The following is a 21,230-nucleotide window of genomic DNA, read 5'->3' on the forward strand; positions in this document are numbered from 1 at the left end:
AAACATGACAAAAGGAGAAAAGGAGTTGGTGAAGTCACCATAAGCATAAACCACTGCAATTGCACTGCTCATCTTCAAGCCTTCTCATACTCTAGATCTAGATGTTAGCCTACTGACAAACAAAAGAACTTGATCTCTTGTTTTGAGAAAAAAATAGTGAGGTTGCATCTCAAAGCAAAACAATATAGTTACTATTTACTGTACTGTATCATATAAAAATATTTAGTAGAACTCTCTATTTTTTCTGCCTGAGCACTGAGAAAAGCACATGGGAATACACATTTTTGTTGTATTTGGAGTTTAACTCTTCAATCATAGCAGGCCCAGTGTTAACTATGGCTCTAAATGCGGTGCATGCATCGCCTCTCCTATCTCTTCCAACACCATTACCCCAGACGACAAAGTCACAGTCAGCACTGTTTCACCTAAGGCACCTTGTCAATGCCCAGTGGAAAGAAGCTCTGTGCATTTGATCTAGAGATAACTACCCCAGTTCCTGCATTAGGATATGCATGCAGCCATAAATGGAGGAAAAAGCTCTGTGTTAATCCAAATCTTCCTCTCGTTTCCCTGTCAAAATATAGCTGAACTTAAAGCAGCTGTTATTTCCAACTCCTACATTAGGGAGTTACTGCGTGTGGATATTCCAACAAGCAAACCAGATCAAACAAAGTAAAATTAAGACATTTTCTGACTGGACAAGAGAGACCAAAAAGAGCAAGAACTTCTGCTCCTTACACCTTGTGAGTGTACAAAGTAGTCATTCGGCTCCATAGGTCCTTTCTAAGGGCTGCCTGCTTGCTGCACAAGGCCTCAGAGGAGCTGGCAAAAGGTGAATCCACCAGTAGGGAAAGCAGTACTGGGATTTGAGTCACAATATAAGCAGCACTTCTAGAAATGCAACAAAGCATCTGTTTTGTTACTGAACAGTGAGGCTCAAAACTGTAGGAAAGCAGGCTGGAAGAAGATGTAAAAAGCTTTAACTCATTTCCAGCATTCTATCTGAGGTCTAATTCTATGCTCATCACCATTAGATCAGAGTGCCAGAAGAAATCTACTGACCAGCATCTTTCCCACCAGCCAACTGCCACAGTTACTCTCCTTTACACATCTTCTCTCAAAGCATAGCTATAGCTTCATACTAAAAATAGTTGCTTACAGCCCAAAGGTTATTCTCATCTCTGCACCTACAAACTATAAATGTACCACAGCAGACATGAGCAGGCTTGCAGTGCACTGCAACATGCATCATCTATCTGACAAAACATTATCTAAGTCAAACTATGGAGAAATGTCATCAGTTGCTTCTGATTTGATAATGGGCAATCACTGCACCAGCAGTATTTTAAACATCAGCCTCTCCTGGCTCTTTTCCGGTATCATCCTGGCACTTGAAATCTTCTGAGCAGAGGCCACAGCCTGGCATGAGATTGCTTTTCTGCTCGGTTATTAAGTTAGCTCAGCAGGTCTGCTGCATGCAGAAGGATCTGAGCAGCCCTGCTCTTAGCCACAGCCTTCCCCAGTAGTGACAGAACAGCTCCTGCAGCCTTGGCCACGCTCGTGGGGGCACCACTGCCCCACTCTTGTGTATGACCCTCCATCCAGCTTTAGCACTCAGGCTGCGTCCTCACAGCCGGGAGGGATTTCCGAGTGTGCTCAGCCCTGAGACAGCTTTGTTTTTAACTGTCCACTTGAGCAATGGCAGAATTAATGTGAAGTTGAAGTCTTTTGTAAACCATGCCCTCAGTTTGTTCCCAAAAAGCCCCTCACCCAGTGTGATCTCTGGAGATGCTCTGTGTCCGCCTGGCTAACAGTGAATGGTGAGGGCAGGCGTCCTGCCAGGAACACAGTTCGGGGGTAACAGTAAACTGGGCTACGAATCCACAATGAGCCTTGCACTGCGCTTTGCCAGGCAGCTCAAGGAAGTAGAAAAATGGAAAAAGTCTCATGAAAGGGCATAAATTATTGATTCAGCAGGAAGAAAACCGCTGGAACAATCCTACTGCTACACACTTCAGATAGGAGTTCCACCAGAGAAAATATTAAACAAACACTGAGGAGCTCTGGGGAGGAAGCCTGGAAAAGCACTACCAGCTACGAATGGCGTTTTGGAGGAAAGTAGGGATAAAAGATACCGGGAAGGTGGCAACTCTACAATAAAGCTTATGTTCAACTTTGCTGAATAGGCTGGTCATCCTCTTACCTGTTTTCCTAAACAAAGACAACGTTTACTCAAAAGCAAGGTGCCTTTCTGAACCAAAATCGACAAGAAGAATCTCGAGGCCTATGGCTAATCAGCTCCTGAAGCTGCGGGTATCAGCGTGTTTATCCTCCCCGCTGTCTAGCACAACAGAACAGTATGACTAATTCTGAAGAGAGATCATTATGGTGTTTTTTGCTCCAAAAGTTTTGCAGCACCACTCAACACTTCCTTAAATCATTTATCAGATAGAAGATGGGAATGGTGCAGTCAGCACTTAAAATCCATTTTGAACCATTCCCTGAAGAAGCTTCAGAGAAGATCTGAGTCCTCAGCAGCACCAGAGAGGAGGGAGGGAGGGAAGCCTTGCAGCTTGAAGCACTACATTTATTCACTTTCTCCACAATGCTAGATTGAGCATTGTTCTAACCTGACCACTAATGCTATGTTAAAGGCCAAAGACCTCCAGTGCCGTACCTGCAAAAAGGGCACAGCAATGTGAAAAATGACCATTTCCCTAAATGTATTTTAACAGTCCATTATTATCAGCATCACTTGAGATTTATTGGAAACGAAAGCCATTAGTACATACACACAGCTTTTATTACATCTGTTTACTCTCAGTGAATTTACTGTGCTGTATACCTGTCTGCCTTGTCCTCTCACAGATGTTGCTTTCCCTGCATAAGACACTGCTGCGCAGCTCATGAAGCAGCTCCAAACTGCTGCAGTTTCCAGCCTGAAACGCAGATGGGAAGGAAATGCAAGACAGCTCACGAGCAGGGGAGGCATTAAGGAGCAACTACAGTCAACAGAGCCGAGAAGGACCAGGTGAGTTATGCTCCTGGTCTTCCTGGCAAAAATTTCAAAAATAAATTAACAAGCCAAGTAGACTTAACTTTCCTACATCACTCAACAGGATCAAATATTTTGTAAAGTGTGTAAAGTCTCTTTCATTTTTTGGGAGCTTCTAGCACAACCAAGAGCATAGCTGCCTAACAATGAAGAGCAAGAAAAGGTAAAAAGGAGCACATGGCTGAACAAACACATGGCCCTTGCCCATGACCCCTGACACACTCTGCAAAGTCTTTTATAGGCTTGTCCATGGCAAAGAGGATACCCAAGGCAAGTGGAAACTCCATTAAATGAGTCATTAGCTTAAGTTTCAGAAAACCAAAACCAAAAAAAAAAAAAAAAAACCCACACACAAAGCAGCACTAAAATTACAACTAGAGAAGCCCTGTAGCTAGTCACATTACTGTAATGATGTTCCAGTCTTTGCAAAACAGCATGCAAGTAACGTGTAGGCACTGATCTTTGCAAGAATCTGTCTGCACGCATGTTTCATATTCCTATTTGGTCACCCCTAGCCTAAGGAAGAGTTACAGAACAAAAACCTCTGTCTGTGTGAGCTGAAGTTTAGGTACAGCACACCACCTGTTCAGGAACAGTTCCCTTTGAAGTTGAGGTTACTAGTCTGTGAAAGCTTAAAATAAATTGCTCTTTTGGGACTGCGTTCTGCAGTGTGCCATATGGTGTCTATAACTAACTCTGCATTTGCCCAGGACACCTTAGTGCACTGGGCACGGTGATCAGTGCCTGCTGTTGACTTTGGCTAAGCCTGTTAGCATTGCTTGGATTTAAAAGCTGTTTGCATGGAGAGAGTACTCCTGATTAACTGACGTGGGTCACAGCTAGTACACTCACAAAAATACATTCACGTGTCATCAAATAGCTATTTTACCACACTATACAGCTTTTGCAGATACGCCCTGTTTGAAAAATCAGCCCTAAATGAAAAGAGGACTAGAGCAAAAGAAAATCTGTTAGTAAAGGCCACAATTTGCTTTAGCTTTTCCACTATCGTAAGGCAGCTGCCTTTATGGGTATCACAACTGCCTTCACCTCACAGAAGCTGCTGAGTGTGCAGCAGGGAAGCCCCAAACATCCTTGCAGCAAAAGGAAAAATAAAAGAAAAATGTTATTCAGATCTAGTGACATTGCATAGGTAGAGCAGGAAACTAATAACCCTTTTCCCATCCTTACCGTGACAAAACACAATCAGAACTGAAAGGCCATCCATTGACTTCACTTAAGGAAGCCATAAAGAGATACTAACTTCATAACATGCCATCCTCCAGCCATGCAAGGTCTGAAGTGCAAGCTTGAATTCCCCTTCCCAATTAGCATCATTTAGGTTCTATTATCAGTGGAATTGAAGGATCGAAGTAAACACCACTAGGATGAAAAATTGAGAACTCTCTCTATCTTGCAGAAATGAAAAGTACAGTTTCTGGGCTTTTGCTTGAAATCCCAAGATGGCAGCTTGTGGAAATGCCTGCTGAAAGCTACTGGCACTATCCCATCCAGTGAGAAAATGCTCAGATCCTCCTCTTCTTTCTGGCCTTCACCATTTTACAAATCTCCCTCTTCTCTGAGTCACACTTCATCAATTTGAAGACATCTAGGTCATATTTAGCATCTCCAACTGAGAACCCATTTTAATCTGATCTTTTTCGTCCTACCATACAGCATTTTTAAGTTCACTACACCCTCCAGCACTGCAGTATTAAAAATAGCCGGTGCTCAATTTTGGGACAAAAAGGAGGGAACAATCCACATGATGGTTAGGGTATGATTTTGCCACAGGCACACGGCGCAGCAAGGCACAGCCCTGGCAAAACTAGCTGCTGTTTTCCTTTCAGGCAAAGGTTGGGGCTCCCCAGCCATGCTGATTCCCATATCTGCACAAGATGAATGGTTCACCTCCTCTCTGAGCAAGGTAGGAGCTCTCACTAAAACCCATTAAATGCAGCTCTGCCCCACCCACCTTCAAAGCAACAGCAAAATATGAGCATTCAAAATCAATGCTGGTATACAGATTACCATCACAACCCTAACTGCACACACAGTGCTTTGTACAACTAAATGAAGGCTTAACGGTCCCTGATCACAGGGAAAAGGGATACAGTTCCCCAAACTCCTGTTACATCAAAGCCAAGCACAACATGTGGGATCTTCCAATCTGCCAGGCAGCAACAGGCTGCCTGAGAGCACGGGAGACTGGGTCAAGTGAACAAAGGCTTGTTGGAAGAAACTACTTCACAGTTAGAGGGGAAAAATAAAAATAAAAAAGAGGTGAGGCCTAAATTATCTAACAGAGAGGCCATATAAAAATTGACTCTACCTTCCATTTACTCTGCACAGGGGTATGTGTGCTCACCTACCTGATCACAGCACACTATTTCACTCAAATGGTTCTCATATCTGAGCATGGACACATAGTGCTTTCGTACTTAGAAAGGGTAAATCCCCCAGGAATTTATATCTGTCTCTGTCTCTCTCTTTTTCTGTATCTATCCACATGTATGTTTCCCATGAATGCTTGCCTAAAGTGATATTGTTAAAGCTCTGTGTTTTGTCTATGTACAGAACTCCATTACCCAGGAATGCTTGAGATGTGCTCTGCTGATACACTGTAGGGAAAAACTACGCAAGCAAAACTATTCTCTGCATAAAGAAAAAAAGCCAAAGTAAATGAAATACCAGTTAACTAAACTTCCTAGAAACATTTCCTTTCCTTTAAAAAAGGTGGCAGTGAGCTATACCGGAAGGCAGTTATTTTCATTTGAGCTCCAGGGAGTGAAAGTAGGTCATCCAGGCTGACAGACCTAGAAATTAGGAATCTCTGCTTGTGACGGCAGAGATTAGGAGATGTTGTTCAAACAGGAAAAGCAATGAATTGCTCTCACCATTAATCAGTGGACTTCATTCCAAACAGTGGGATCCCATCAGCTCCCTCCTCCCCGTCCATCAGTCCCCCTAGGAAAGGCATGAGGGTTTCTCTCAACAAGGCCAATTTCTTTTTAACTTTAGAGCTTGCTTTGGCACAGATTTCCTGTTGATATGGAAACACCAATTTGAATAAGCGCTGCACACACCACAACAAATAAGAAGGGTTTTGTGCCTCTCTCTGACCAAATATTCCAGCTGACCATATTCATTCAGAGCTGTTTTTTATCCCCATACACAAACCCTTTGAAGCTGGAGATAACACCAGGTCAGCAAACTCCCCTTATATAATATATTATTTATTTTGTGTATGCTGTTTCATCAGCTCAGTAATAACAGGTTCCCAATAAAAATAGATTTTCTTTAACTGTTCCTTTTATTTTACATCTTGAGCATTAAAAATGTCCTGGTGCTTCAGCCATTTGGAGATGCCAAGGACATTTGAACAAAGCACGACTGAAGGATTTCTCACAGGACAAGAAACAGAAGTGGTACCAGTACTAGGAACAGCGCACCATTCCCAGCTTCCTATGGTCCACTTACGCTATAAAGGGGCTCATAAAGGCTGTGTTTTGAGTCTTCTAAATCACTTTTGTTCACAGATAAACGTCTGTCCTCTGAGCTGAAAAGGAAGCTTTTTTCTTCCAAAAAGCTAACTGACAATGACATGCCCTAACCCCGTGAACAACAAACTGTGTCTTGTGCAAATACCATGAAAACCTTGTCCTCCCCAACAGGTTGCTTGAATGGAGAAGACATGTTCCTTGAGCTGTGGGAAGAAGTGGGAGTTGGGATTAGAGATATGCCCTGCTTCCCACACAACTATAAGCACGTTGTCTGACCTCTCTTGCCTCACAACAGAGGAGCGAGCCCTTGATCCAGCGGCAGGCACCGTGTGGTTTGAGAAGTCTCACATGGGATAAGCAAAGTGAAATTCAAAGGTACGTTGCCAAGTGAGAGCTCATCCCAAACACAGCTTAAGCAATACTAAATATAAGCAAAGCCATTAATATTTCCATGGATTAATCATGTGGGGATGCTTTTATAAACATTCTCCTGAAGTGCTTGTGACTCGGATACTGCAGCTACAGGCCCGTGTGTGGGAACATAGTTTGCAACTCTCTAGAAAGCTAAAAACTCCATGGAAAATTGTATCTGTAGGTGTACTGAAAATTAGAGAGAGGGAAGAGGAGTGCCAGCAAAATCCCCAGGTAGCCCAGGGCAAGCAGACAGCGTTAGCTGCACCAGCAGAGGAACAATGCAGTTGAATGTATGGGGACTAAAACCAGGGACAGGACAGACCAGGAAAGAAACTTAACTTTCTTGTCATGGCTGGCAAAGGTGCCATTAGGCTGGCAGATACCTGCTGTCACTGCTTCACAAGTGTAACTGACAAAGCAAAGGCTAGTATAGATCTGAGCAAAGAGTTTCCACAAAGGTGCACATGCTTGGCAGGAAGGAAAAGCCCAGTAATCAGGAGCACGAAGTCAACGTGCCAGATCTAGCCATTATCCATATGTAGAAGCTTTGTCAGTGTAGCCACATCAGTCATCTGTGTGGAGAAAAAAAAATAATAAAAAAATCTTGTGGTCTACACAGCTCACAGAGCTCATAGCAGCAGAAGGACCACTTGGCACCAAGATGGGTCATCCAGCTAGGTGGCTTCAGCCAGCACAGGCTTTGGGGCTGCAATGTGGACTTGCCAGTATGGCATAATTGCACTGGCAACCTTTGGAAGTACAGACAGGGCTCTAGTAAAATCAGACAGGAGCGTGGGATGCCACCAGCAACAAAGAAGGCAGTGAGGTCTGGGATGCCTCTGTGCAGGCCATCACCTGGTCCTATTAGTAGGATTTAACTGTCACAGCTGCACAGCCCTTTTGCTCCTTACCCTCACTTTGGGCACCCCGTTTGACAAACGGCCATTTGCAAGCTGGCAGGAGTTCAGACAAGAGCAATTAAAACTACGAAGTGGCTGAGAGACATAAGCATATTGGAATAGCTTATTTGCATTAAATACAGAAGATGTATAACTTGGCTAACATGCATCTAAGACTGCAGAAGCATTAAGGAGTAAACGTGACCCTTTCTAACTACAGTTGCTTTAACAATCTAAGGCAGGAAGACAATCCTTTTAAATTTACCTGAGCATGATTTTTAAGGTGTATTTACAGTACACCTGTCCCTTTTTCTGCACTAGGCTAGTACAAACTTCCCCACCTACTGGACCAGTTACTATCGAGCACACAATGGCAGGAAAGATGCCAGTATCCAGCCAGCCCAATACAAGCAAGCAGTTAAAACATACGTACATGTGTATATTCTCTCTCACTTTCCCTCAGGTTTGCTGGATAGCCCACTAGAAGCACCTCCTTCTTCTAGACCTGTCTCTAGCATGGACCAGATTAGGGTAAACCACTAGGTTTTACTTGTTGACAGCCCAAGAAACCTTCATTTCGATTTTGAATTCAGTATTAGTATTACTCAACATAGTGTCAGTGAAAGACTTCCAGAAAATAGCTCGATCTTCCAGAGCTGGAGGAAGTCTCCTGCCAGAAGTACTGGTCTTTCAGGTGCTTCTCCAGTCACACTGCTGTACCTGGCAACAGAGAGCTCAGAGCCTGGGAGAGAACAGGAAGCTGAGGCACTGGTGTTTGAATTGGAAACCAGAAGAGAAATTGTCCAAAAGTCCTGCTGCCTCTGCTTGTCTATCTAGCTGCAAATGACCAGCACATTAACTGCAGAAAACAGCTCATAAAATAAGACAAATGAAGGCAAATCACTTCTCCACACTGCTACCTCAAAAAGAAGTGTTCTGCCAATAAAAATACAATGAAACAGAACACACCACCTCTTCCTTAATTATCCTTATAAACTGCCAAAACATCAAGCAATTCCGAAACAAAAACATGATAAAACAGCAAAATCAAAATTCAGTGTCCTTTATTGAAGCTACTTATCATTAGAGCAATTTGAGTCAGGGCCCTGGCGTCTTCTGAAAGACGCTCAGGATGCTGAACCAGTCTCTTTTGCAATCTAAATGCAATACAGTACAATGAATCAAGTTGTCATTCTCATGGCAGAGAGGAGCCGGTTCATGCAAATTATCTAACTTCAATATTCATAAATAATACACTGCTAACCACACATAGCTGTCTGGGTGCTTAGCACCGCTGACAGATATGAGATTGGCAGCAGGAATGAATCAAGCCTTTTGTTTAGCTCCAGGGCAAGCTTCCCACATGCTCTGGAGGAGGGAAGGGAAGACTTCCTTTGGAGCTCCCCTTTTTTTTCCTGTTGTTACACCTCCTGAAACACAGCATGTTTACCAAGTGGCATTAAAAATGTGAAGAAAAGCCTTTTTCCCCTCATCGCTTCTGTCCCCTGTTATCCTCCCTGTTTTGTCTTGTAGAGAGATGATTAAACATCCTGTTACGGCTTTTTATCCTACGAGCTCAACTGGGGACTTGACCGGCAAAAGCTCTGTATTACTTTGGTGATCGTCAACAGATCCCAATGCCCTGAAATAACAGTGTAAGACTAAATCAAGACTGAACGTGCCCCAGAGAAAATACATATACTTCTGCTCTACCAGAAATTATGGCTTGCTGCTGCCTATGGATATCACTGTACAATCTGTTCTATGCAAGTGGCCAGAAAAGGTGAGCTGAGTGGTCTGGTGAAAGTGGAAAATGAATTAATGGGGATAGTGCTGTGCTCTACAAGAGGAAAATAGTTATTTCCCCCTACAGTTGCAGCTCAGCCTTTTCCCATGACTTACCTGTGACAAGACAAAGAATCAGAGGCAGAAAGAGAGAAGCAAAAAGATCCGAGAAACCAGGACACAATGAGTGAGAGCCTGATGTTTTTCACAGTTCAGGCATGGTACAAAAAAGCTTGGTTTGATACTACCCCACCATACTGACCACACAGCTGTTACAGCGAAGTTTTGATGTCCACACACTATGTTGCCATTGGCTGTTACTGACTCTGCACTACCAAAATAGACAATAAAATATGTCATAATTAATATCCCTTTCCCCAGACCATCATTTGTGACTGCCAGTGTATGAAGAGTAACCAGTAGATGGAGTGGAGGTAGGAAGCATGGAAGCATTGTCTTTTGACTCATAGACGTGTGCAGTCTGTATCAATACGATCAATGTAGCTTTCGTGACAAGTAAACACATACTTAAAGATTTTCTGCAAACTCTGCACTTTGGTAACTAGCCCCTTTTTTTGTTGTCTCAGCTTTAAAATCATTTGATTTCCATAAATTTAAGGGGGGAAAAAAAAGCATACTATGGCATTTTAAATGTTGCAGACACCTACCTTACAAATAACCCAGGGCTTTATTACTCTGAGATTTCTATATCATTTTATGACCTGACAGTCTTACTCTGATGGCAATGTTATTTCATCTAGTCTGAAGTATACAAAACAGAATTACACAAAGTAAATGAAAAAGTTCTAGTTCCATTTTTCATGAAGCAATCTCTCCTTTGATAAAGTTTCTAATCTTAATTGCTTTTCACATGTCCATAAACACTTCATGTCAGATGGGAAAGAGAGAATAAATGGACATTTAAGCTATGGTAAGATTTTTTTTTTGTTTAGTGAATAATCGTACATTGAAATGGATTTCAGAGAACAAAATGACAGTAAATATTAGTGCAATGATCTTAAAATTATCAAAGAATAAACCAACTGCACAGGTCTGAAGTACTGCAGCAGTGTAGCAGGGTCAGCTGTAGAGTTCTGGGTTTGTACATTCTGCCCCGCTTCCAAGAAGTGCTTCCCCAGCACTGACACTTGTGCTGCTGTCTTGTCAGATACTGCAAGGAGCAGATCTGGATGAAAGTTACTGCTATAAAAATGCTGTCACAAAATTACAGCACCGGGCATACATGGAGAGTGTGTAAGTAGCAGAGGTCACAGGTCTGAAATAGAGGCAACTAACATAATGAAGAACTGCGTTTTATATATCTTATAATATTTTTATATTTTTTTATAATGATTATATATATAATATTTTTATATATTATATAATAATGGGAAACTGCAGTCCCCCCACATTCTCTTACTTTCCAATAGAGAAATGACTTGTGCTCTTTAAGTGTACACAAACTGTTGTCTCTGGGGACAGACTATGTACAAAACTTTCCCATTTCAGGCTAAGAGGTCTGCAGACAGCCATCTGTGTCCACCAGAGAACATTTACAATGGCAGCTTTAAGAAAGGTTCAGCATTAGCATGACTGAGCTCATGCTGGTGGTTTCAAAGCAAACAGCAAGGCCAACGGTGAACCCTTTGGAAGCACCCATCTGTAAGTAAAGCCTGCGTCCTTGCTCCTTCGCTGCCTTTCAGCCAAGGAGCCTCTTCCCCCTTCCTCTAGCTGATGGCTCTTTGCCCTGGCACTTGGGGAATGGGCAGCGCTTGCTCGGCCGATCCTTTGGAACGAGCCTGAGCGTCCTTTCCTGACTCCAGCCTTTTCCAAGAGGGATCTTAAGTTCATTTTCTTTGCCTCTGACAACAGCTTAATGGTTACCCAGTAAGGAAGATTAACTCTGAAAACTGTATTAAGACAGCAAAGAGTATGAGAAAAACAAAACAAAACCAAGATCAAAGTAAATCCAAAGTAAGCATAAAACAGTCCCTTCCCTAAGGGCAGAGGAACCAACCTCACAAAGCTTAATACAGGTAAACCTGAGTGCTATGTAGGATTTTAATAAAATCTTATCTCTTGTTATTACCAGTTCCTGTACTCATGTCAGTGAGTCTTGAAACCACTGTAAATATTTTCTAACGTGCCTCTTTCCAGTGCTGCCAGTCTTCAAACTTATCTTTGCACTCTGTGAGAAGGCCACAGAGCTGAGCAGGGCATCAAACCAGGTCCAGCATCTGTGTAGTGAGGCAAAGCCTGGCTCCTCATTATAGAGGTTTCAGTCATGGGAAAGCTGATGGTTATTGTATTCTTTCACTTCCCTCGGTCACTTATTACTCCTCTGACCCTGAAGCACGGCAGTCCAACTGCTCCACCATGTACTTGCCTTTAAACATTGGCATTTGATTTCCTCACAAGGATTCTGCAGGGCAGGACAAAACAGGCTCATGCAAACCTCAAGGAAGGCATCCCTCAGGGAGGATTCTCTAAAACATCTTCAAGGAAAACCCAAATATTGTCCATTGCTTTCTAGTACACTCCACTGCCACGTCCTCAGCTATATCCCAGGCAGTTTTAACACCTCTCCATCTTGCTGTGACAGATACAGCTATCTCCGATAGATGCTGCCATGGCATGGGCTCACTACGTCATGCATGCATCTGTCTTAGCTCAAGTCTCTTAATAGAGCTGTTTGTGTTAGCATAGCTGCTTCTCCACATAGCAAGGCAATTGTGCAAGAGCTAACCAGCTCACCTGAAACCTCAATTGATTCTGCAATCCCAGCTCCCCACACAGATTGAAAAATAGGCTTAGGAGACCACGCTTGACAGCCGATGCCTTGGAGAAGTGTTTGTGTTTGGATGAATCAGTCTCGGGCTTTTGCCTTTGTAGCTGAGGTCCTGCCCACTTACTGCCCCTTAACTGGACTATCTTAAAAAGCAACAACAAAAAAGCCACTGAAAGCAGCATTGCCCAGGTGACCACACTGAAGCACTGCTGCCGGTAGTAGGCCAGCTCCTAGAGGAGAGAGAAGTGGCCAAGTGTATTAGATTAACATGCCAACGCATTCCACTCTTCTGCAGAGAGCTTCCCCCCTCCTAGAGGCTCCTCTTCTGACCTTTTCCAGGCTTGTTTTGTTCACTCTAACCTCAAAGTCCACTCTTGGAAATCCTCAGTTGTTAGAAACATAGAGTTGAACTCAATGATTCAGTACTTACAGCAGTCACATCCCCACTTTGTAAACTCAATGTCTATGGTAAAACTCACATAACCACCACTCTGTCTTCACAAAGCCTGCAGAGGATTCACCACCTCCTGGCAGCTTGGAAGGTCCCCACTAAAAGCAAATGACCCACTAGTGATGAGGCAACTGCAGCGTGCCAAGAGACATCTGCTCCTGGTTTGGGTGCACAGAGAAAATCCCAAACAAATGTTGCAAAGAAATACCAGGGTCATATGATGGGAGACACCGGTTTTCAACTTTGACCTTAAGGTAGCCTGGGAAAAGCAACAGGTGGATGCCCAGGACCAATCTGCTTTTCCAACAGTACACGAGGGAACTGTTGCTTGAATGGGGAGACAGCATCTCAAGAAGCAGAAAGTTAAAAATCACTGGGGTCAGAGGCTTAGTCAGTATGGCTACTTCAAAGTGCTACAGCTGCTTCTAGGTAGGAGAGAGTCCTGAACCTACTGGGAGGAGCTAGCAGGGCTCTACAGGGCAAGAGCTGTTCTAAGGTATGCCCCATTGTTCCCTCTCTGTGTAGTCACATGTGGCAATCACAAAACCCACTCTGCCAAACTAAATAAAGGGAGAGCTGGAGGTCATACTATAATTGCAAAGCACTTGCCACCAGCTCTTCTCCATACAGGGGGCAAGAGAGAAAGAAGGAAAAAATCTGAGGAGCACATTTTGCAGTTTGAAGAGAGAGCATCCAGAACCCTCTACCTTGATTTTACCTAGGTGTCTTTCTGCTCAGTAAGAACCTATTGAAACAGATAAAGGAAGTATTCTGGTTATAATGTCACTACTGTTAATTGCACCATTCCAATTAGCATTAAAGGTTACAAAACTGAAAGTAAGGATCTAGGTAGGCAGAAAAATTACTGATGTTATCTAAAAATTTGTTCAAAGCCTTTTTTCCTTTAAAACACACACACGATACTCTCCTTTATATTTGCAAAAGTAGCGATTGATCAAAGAGCTCAGATCCCAACCCTGCTCCAAGCAACTGTTACAAACTAACTTCAACCTGTCGCAATTTAAAGACAAGCTGGCCTCTGATATACACACACATACACAAATAAATAGAAAATGGCATAGCCTCCTTCTTTAGCAGACTCATATCTCACTGGATGGCCTCAATAACTGTCAGGCTTCCAGATGGGATACCAAGATAATGAAAGCCAGTCACTCTGCTGTCAAGGCAAGAAAATCTGTTCTCTTTCCAGCTCCTGTTGTCATAACACCATGAATTATTCCCTCATGGCTGTACAGCATGATAAGTTCTGCTCCAGAAACTTGCCAGGCATCATCAGAGTTTCGCAGACTTTATCAAGACAGGAGTTTCAGTCAATCAGTAATGAAAATTGAGGTCTGAGGTGATCTATCAGGCCAGCTTCAACAAGCATACAGTACAAGGGTTCCATTGTGCAAAGTTCATCAGCAGGACACGGGCTAATTAACTAAACAGCTTTTTGGAACTAGTTAGTTTTAAAGTAACGGTTTTCACTATAAACAGTCAAGTATTCTCTATTCTGAAAGTTAAAACTTTGGAGCACACTTCCAAATTGGATTTATTAACAGAACTCAGTAGGAGCCCAACCAAGACATCTATTTTTATACTCAATTCTACACAAAAAGTCTATTATCTGTATGGGTCCACAGACATTTCAGCAGGAGGGACAATTGAGGCTGTTTGTAGCACTGAAATCTAAGAAGCCTGCTGCTAAGTTCAGACCTAGTTTTCTGCTACTCTGTCTATAAGACCCCAATTACAGTGTGATTAAAAATGCAAAACAGCAGTCTTTCCAATGAAAAAGCTGTTTTACAATTGTACTCTTTCCCTGTGTGAGGAATACAATAATGAAAACATATTGCGGAGTAAAAAAATATAAACAATGCCGCTGTATGGTACAACTTTGAATGACAACTTTGAATGAATATGGTCAATGCAAAACACACGGCACGCTTTTTCTTTCCACCGAAGTGCTTTCTGTATATTAAAAGAGGTACTAGAGGAGGATTTTTGCATTGCACTATTATATAAATTCTGCACATTTAGCATTATGAGGCTTTTTGTCTTACCAGCCATTTCTTCCTTTTACATGGATTTTTCACATACCATATGGGAAGGTAATATATATATATATATATATATAAATAACTGGAAGTAACAGTGGCGTAAATCACATGCCAGGAGAGGGAGAAAAGATAGGAGGACTGGACTGAAGAATAGCTGAGTCCTAGCTAGAGTCCTTCTCAGCTGGCCTGCATATATTGTGTTGCCCAAATAGTTTTCCAAAGTAACTGTCATTTGCATTCAGAATAACCATGGGAGTAGAGAGCACTGAAAAACACAGGAAAAAGATTCTCCAAAAGAAATAATCATGCTTTGAGAATAACCCACTTTTTAAACAAGACAAATTTTGCACAGAGACCTTATCCAGACACCAGTTTTCTAAGAGTTCAAATTCAAACTCTTTGACCCTCAGACACTTATGCTCTCAGTAAGGACGAGAACACACACAAAAGAAAGCCCAATGATTAACTATAAACATTACCCTATTCTAAGAAATTAGTCAAATTCAGTTTTGCAGGTACAAAGGCCAATTATAACTTCATTTTTCATCTGCATTTTGAAGCTGTTCTTCCACACTTACCTTTTTTAGCAGGGTTGCATTTCTGAAGCGATGCAACACACCCTATTACACCAGCCGCTGTAGTAGGGACACATCCCCTTGAACACTCCTAATCTACCCTGTCTCCTGTGTGACTACATGCCTGAATGCTGTGTGACCATAGCTACTGTGCCATGTGACATGAGACCCTTGCTGAAACCCCTGAAGACCCTCTTTTCAGCAAGAAGACGACCAGACAGATATCAAGATCTGGAGGTCATCCATTCCTTTCTCATGGATATCAGCAGGATGTCAGACAGCTTCCATACATGGTGCCACTTGCTTCACACCTTGCAAGAGTTTAACCTCCTTATTTCAGGGACTGATGCTTCATAAGTGGAGGATCCAGTCACTGGACTCGGAAATACTTGACTCACCTTGCTCGCTCTCTTCTTCTGCTTCAGCTTTCCGGTACAAAGTCTCTTTCCCCAACACCCGGCTCCTAACCACACACATCACCAAGTGAAGTCTGAATCTGAAGCTTACCTGATCTTTCTCAGGCTTGTCAGAGATGTCATTCAGACTGGTGGAAGTCAGATTTCTGTGAGTCATGGCTGGACTGCCTGTAAGAACAATGTCAATACCAATTAAAGCACCTGTTTCAATCCAGTCAGAAGAACACAGAGGCTCAGGCTACAGCAACACCTTTCCATGCTCAAGGGAGGTTGATGTGGGCAATTTAAGACCCTGACAGGCTGCTTTCTGTAACTTCACATGGCACATCGGATAAAAAGATGCTAAACTTTGGTCATCGCTGATCCACAGCTCCTAGGACAGCAGAAATCTCTCAGGACTTCCCATAATCCCTGTCTCAGGGTGGGAAGCAGAGCAGCAAATCACTGCTGAGATGGATGCAACTGGGTCACCCCATCACAAACCCATCTCTCAACAGATGGGTGAAACCCTCGTGGTCACTTCTCCCTGCCAAGCCCTTGTTGTAGCTCACCTACTTAAGTATCATCTGCCCCGCACTCCTCAGCATCTGAGACTTCAGGATGCAGCTCACGCAGTGAGGAAGGTTGGCAGCTCTTGGTCTTTTGAAACGGCTGAAAACCAAAATCTACCTTTCCCCAAGTAACCATGTTAACTAAACTTAAAAACCTTAAAGGTTTTATTGTTTAAAACTGTGTGCGCACCACAACGAAAGCCAAAAAGTCCCCAGCTCCTGACACCAGCAGAGTGGTGAGACTTCTCTCTCTCTCTCTAGAGGGAGAGAAAAGCACCAGAGACCAAGAGCTGAAACATTTAACCTCCACTTCTCTTTCAGAGACTAACTGCTCATCCGTAAGCCTTACACAATGTCAGCTGAGCTAGTCAGGAACTGCTTGCTCTTTTACAGACCATTGTCCGTGCTTCTTCTTATGTTCTCAAGGACTAGCAAAACCTAAGAAAATAATCCTAAAGATCTTGCAAAAACAACCCTACCATGATTTGAGAGCTCAGTTCTACAGTGCCACTAAAAGTCTTAAAACTGAAGAAACACAGAAATAGCCATAATCATGTAAGAAGAAAAATCATTAAAGGGCAAAGAAGAGACTTCTGGAATTGGCACAATATCCCAGCAGTCAGCATGTTCATTTGTTTGGTTTTGTTTTTTAATTCTTCTGAAATTTTTTGCCCCTCTTTTCCACTCTCACAGGAACCACAAGCGTATCAACAGGAGCCATTATCAGAGAGTTTCTGATCGTGAACAGAACTGGAAGGACAGAAAACACTCAAAAAGAAGTGGCACAGAGGTATTTCTCATATTGTGAGGTATTTCTGGGTTGGGGTATGGTTTCAGACAATGTTCATTAAAGTTATGGTTCTATATTCGTAATAAAATGAAAGTCCAACCTTGCAATGTTCATCAACTCCCACCGAAAACAAGCTCTGTAATAAATCTGCATACCAAGAAAAAAAATAATAAAAATAATAATAAAAAAAGAAATCAAAAACAAGTAGTAAGTAAAAGATCTGGACTTGCAGAGCTGGGTTTTCTTTACAACATATTCAATGTATATGGAGGCAGACTTACGGGCTTTCTTTCTTTTGAGCCACTTTGAATCACAGTATAGCTGCTGCGTGTTATTGCCACAACCATGGATGACAACACAGCAAAAGCAGAGCACAAGTGTATGTCATAAAAGGAGGATCCCGTCTTCTTCTTCTTCCTGCTGTTACTGCCAGCCAGGTTTAAGACCCCACCTATATCTACAAAGTTTTTACAAGTATGTTTACTCATCAAGTGAGAAATGCCACTTGTAAGACTGGTTTAAGCTACATATATTAGTAACCATTCTCCTAATTAATTATTAGCAAGCCAGACTAAGAAATGTTTACAATGTTTGATTGACTGTTTGATATGAATCTGTAGGCAGGAGATAAGCACATAAATAAAACAGCGAAAAAGTGCTCAAACTTGTTCATGTGTATTGCGTCTGTTACATGGAATAGACACTACTTAGTGTTTCTAAAAAGGTGTTTGTAACACCTTCTGTGATATGAATATTTAATAAACATGTGGTAAAAAGCAAAGATGGAAAATAGAATCAAAATAAAACAAGATTCTTGGAAACCTGAAGCCCATTATTGAAACCCAGGGCTCCTTTTTTTTTTAATGGTGCAATTAATTATCTGTGAAAGGTTGCTCAGATACTGCCAACTCTGGGAAATCTTTGACAAGTACATAAATGTACCTATAAATTAAAATGAAAGACTGAAGCTCTATACAGAGATACACACATGGCTGTTTTGCAAATCTGAGCCAATAAAATCAATTAAAGAAACAGGGAAGCACTTTCTTGAAAATGTGAAAGCTAGTGCACACTGATAATTGGTCTCATGCAGTTCAGTGAGTCAAAGCAAAGTTCCTATCAGTCCACTTATGTGCTACCAAGTGACAGAAATTAAACACCAAAGTGTTCAGCAGAGTTAAACAGATCCGGAGAAGCTCAGAGACCTACTGAGAAGGTCTTATTCGCAGGCTGCTCTCAGAGCTGCGTATCCCACACTGCCCACCTGCACAAGGCCAGTTCAGGAGAGCTGTTCCTCTGATGCGGGTGGAGAGATGGTGTTGCAGAGATCAGTCTTACCATGAGACCTTTGAATCCTGGCAAGGTTAATGCCTCCAGCTGAGAAGGAACTAAGTATGGCTTCTAAAAAGCTTTTTGGAAGTGCAGAAAATATTGATGATTTTATTTTTTGCAGTTTTTAGTGTGGTTTTAATGCATTTTATTTGGAAGAGCCGCACTACATAACTGTAGAGAAAGGCATCTGCTGAAGCTTTCTCTTCATTTTCTGCATACTGCTTTGGTGGTTTTCCAAAGTTCTAGGTCCAATTCTGGAATAAACAGACTAAAATGAGAGTCGACAGCTTTCATAGCTGATCATTTTCTGGATTACAACATTTGTTTCCCTTTTTATTATTCATCCAGGACTGAACATTCCTTAGGAGATAATTACCCGTCTTGCTACAGGAAGTGGCTAATGACTATCACCTCTTGCTAGTAGCCTCTTTCTGCTTCTCAAATGCCAATTACCCTTTCTCCAAATTTCCCAACATGATCAACATAACCACAACAAATTCACAGCAGCCCTTCTCAAGGCATACTTTTCTTGAGGTTTTCCATTTTTATTCCAAACCTGGACAGACAAATGTGCCAAAGAAAACCCTTGCATCTTCTCTGCTTGTACTTATTGATTGAATAAAGATACCACCTTTCCCTACAAATACAACCTTGCAAATACTCTTAAGCCATCACTGCTACAGCTGTAACTGTCACTACAAGGCCGAGCAAGGCCAAGTGTTTGGAGCCCAGAAGTGAGGGCATCAGACTAAACGCTGTACAAGAAGCACAAACCTCTGTGGTGGAGGTGTCTCAAGAAACTCCTTTTGGATGAAGAATGTCCCCCTCCTGCCCTTAAGACCCTAGCTGGCAATTCAGCACTGCTCTGATACTTTCTCTAAGGAAACTGCTTGTATGATAGCACTCGTTTCAGTTAGAGTGCCTACCAGGCAGAAGGACCTGGGCCTGAGAAGAAAGCCAGCCTGCACCTGCACTTGTTTCTGAGTTAATCCCAAGAGCAGCTGTGAGCACATTACCCATAACTTCAGCTTCTTGGCAAAACATGCAGATCTTATTCACTCCCTTTTTCAGTTGTCAGACTGGCCTTGCATTAAAAGATCTGAGTACCAAAACTTTAAAAGATACTCTTTGTTCTTTGGAGGTAGAAAGTGTCTCATAATCCCAGCTTAAACAGAGCTCTCAGGGTAACATGATTCATATCTCCATCTCTTTGCAACAAAAATTCAGACAGCCAAGACTTCTTGAGCATGCAATATGACTCTTTTTCCCTAAAATTTGGTGTCTGCGCATATCATCCTTTGAAGATGCTTTACTAGGTCCTGAAGTTCAGATTACTCCCACTCAGTACTGACTTGGACGATCTCTGGAACACAGATTGGAAACCACAAACATCACCTTCAACCCGCTTTGCTGACCTAAGAAACCTGACCGTGCCCCTGCTTGCATTTGGAAGTTTTCCCCAAAACCCTGAATGTATCCTTACTGCCAAGCAAAATCACTGTAAGAGAAAAGTGCTACTACAAATGCACAATGTGGTGTGTGCAAACCTGTATCAAAAGCCATTTGGCTTTGTGGACATCATTGTTCAAATTTGTACAGCCTAAATCCCTTCTAACTCACGTTCCTAATGGATGCTCAGATATTTGGGGCTTCCTGTGACAACGTAACGTCTGCAGTAAACCTAGCAACATCACTTCTGAGAGAGACTTAAAAATGAGGGGGACCTTAAAAACTTGGAGTCCTCAGCTGAGTAGCTTCCCTGAATAGAGCAGAATATGGGAGCAGAAGGAAGCAACAAGCCTATCAGTCTGCAGAATCTCAGTGCCCCGAACAAACCAGTGAAGTGAAAGGTTTCCGCTGCTGAGACCTCAGCCAAAGACTTTGGCTCATGATGTTCACCCTTACACAGTTTGCTAAGGGTAATTTCCTGATTCAGGCCTCATTTATATTGCTGTCTCTCCAGCAAAGGCAATGCAAGCCTCTCCTTGGCTGTGCTCAGTGAAGTGCAAAAAGTGGTGCAAAAAGTAAGGCAATCAGTCCAAACCCCTCTGTGTTACTGCCTCATTCTACTAATAGGCTTGGTAGCCATCCTTCACAGTCAATATCCTGAAATTCAGATTTCTACAGATTGCTGTGGCTATAAAGAACATCTCTGCGTCATTGGTGCAGTAAGCTGTGCCTTCCTGTGGGAACAGCACACTCCTCTGTGATCAGCAAGGTTCCTGATGAGTAATATTTTACAAAGGATAAAAAGAGAAAAGCAGGGCCTGAGAAAAGCACAGCTCATCACAGAGAGACAAAGCTGGTGGCGCCTGCAAGCTGTGTGACAAAGGGAACCTATTTTTGTCTTTAATTTGTATGGAAATTAAAATATTTAAGCTTGTTGCATTTATAGTGTTGCACTGATTGCAAAATTCATGAAACCCTTTTAACAGCCAAAGCATACTTCAATACATGTATGAAATTTTGCTAGATGGGTTAGGAGAGAGACCACTGCCTGAAAGGGAGTGCAGGCTGACCTACCTGTTCCAGCACAGATGGGAAACACAAAAGAAAGAAGTAAAAAAGTGAAAAAGGAGCACAGAGTGGGGATTGTGGGAGTAAATGG

The 21,230-nt window shown here is 42.4% G+C and overlaps 1 protein-coding gene and 1 long non-coding RNA gene across 6 annotated transcripts in view; one reads left to right on the plus strand and one right to left on the minus strand.

The window, feature by feature from the left end:
- LOC310899192 overlaps positions 1–16,034 on the plus strand; it is an 80,011-nt gene extending 63,977 nt beyond the window's left edge. The window contains exon 8 of the long non-coding RNA XR_014584058.1: positions 2,869–16,034. This is a non-coding gene — a long non-coding RNA (uncharacterized lncRNA). The remainder of the gene's footprint in view (positions 1–2,868) is intronic.
- The window catches only part of SLC4A4 (solute carrier family 4 member 4), a 229,489-nt gene that overhangs the window by 67,923 nt on the left and 140,336 nt on the right, over positions 1–21,230 (minus strand). For all 5 annotated transcript variants that reach the window (XM_083835258.1, XM_083835255.1, XM_083835256.1 and 2 more), the window contains one exon: positions 16,041–16,117. In XM_083835258.1, coding sequence (XP_083691384.1) covers positions 16,041–16,117 — 77 coding nt within the window. The remainder of the gene's footprint in view (positions 1–16,040; positions 16,118–21,230) is intronic.

This window comes from Anser anser (genome assembly GCF_964211835.1).
Source record: "Anser anser genome assembly, chromosome: 4".
NCBI lineage: Eukaryota > Metazoa > Chordata > Aves > Anseriformes > Anatidae > Anser > Anser anser.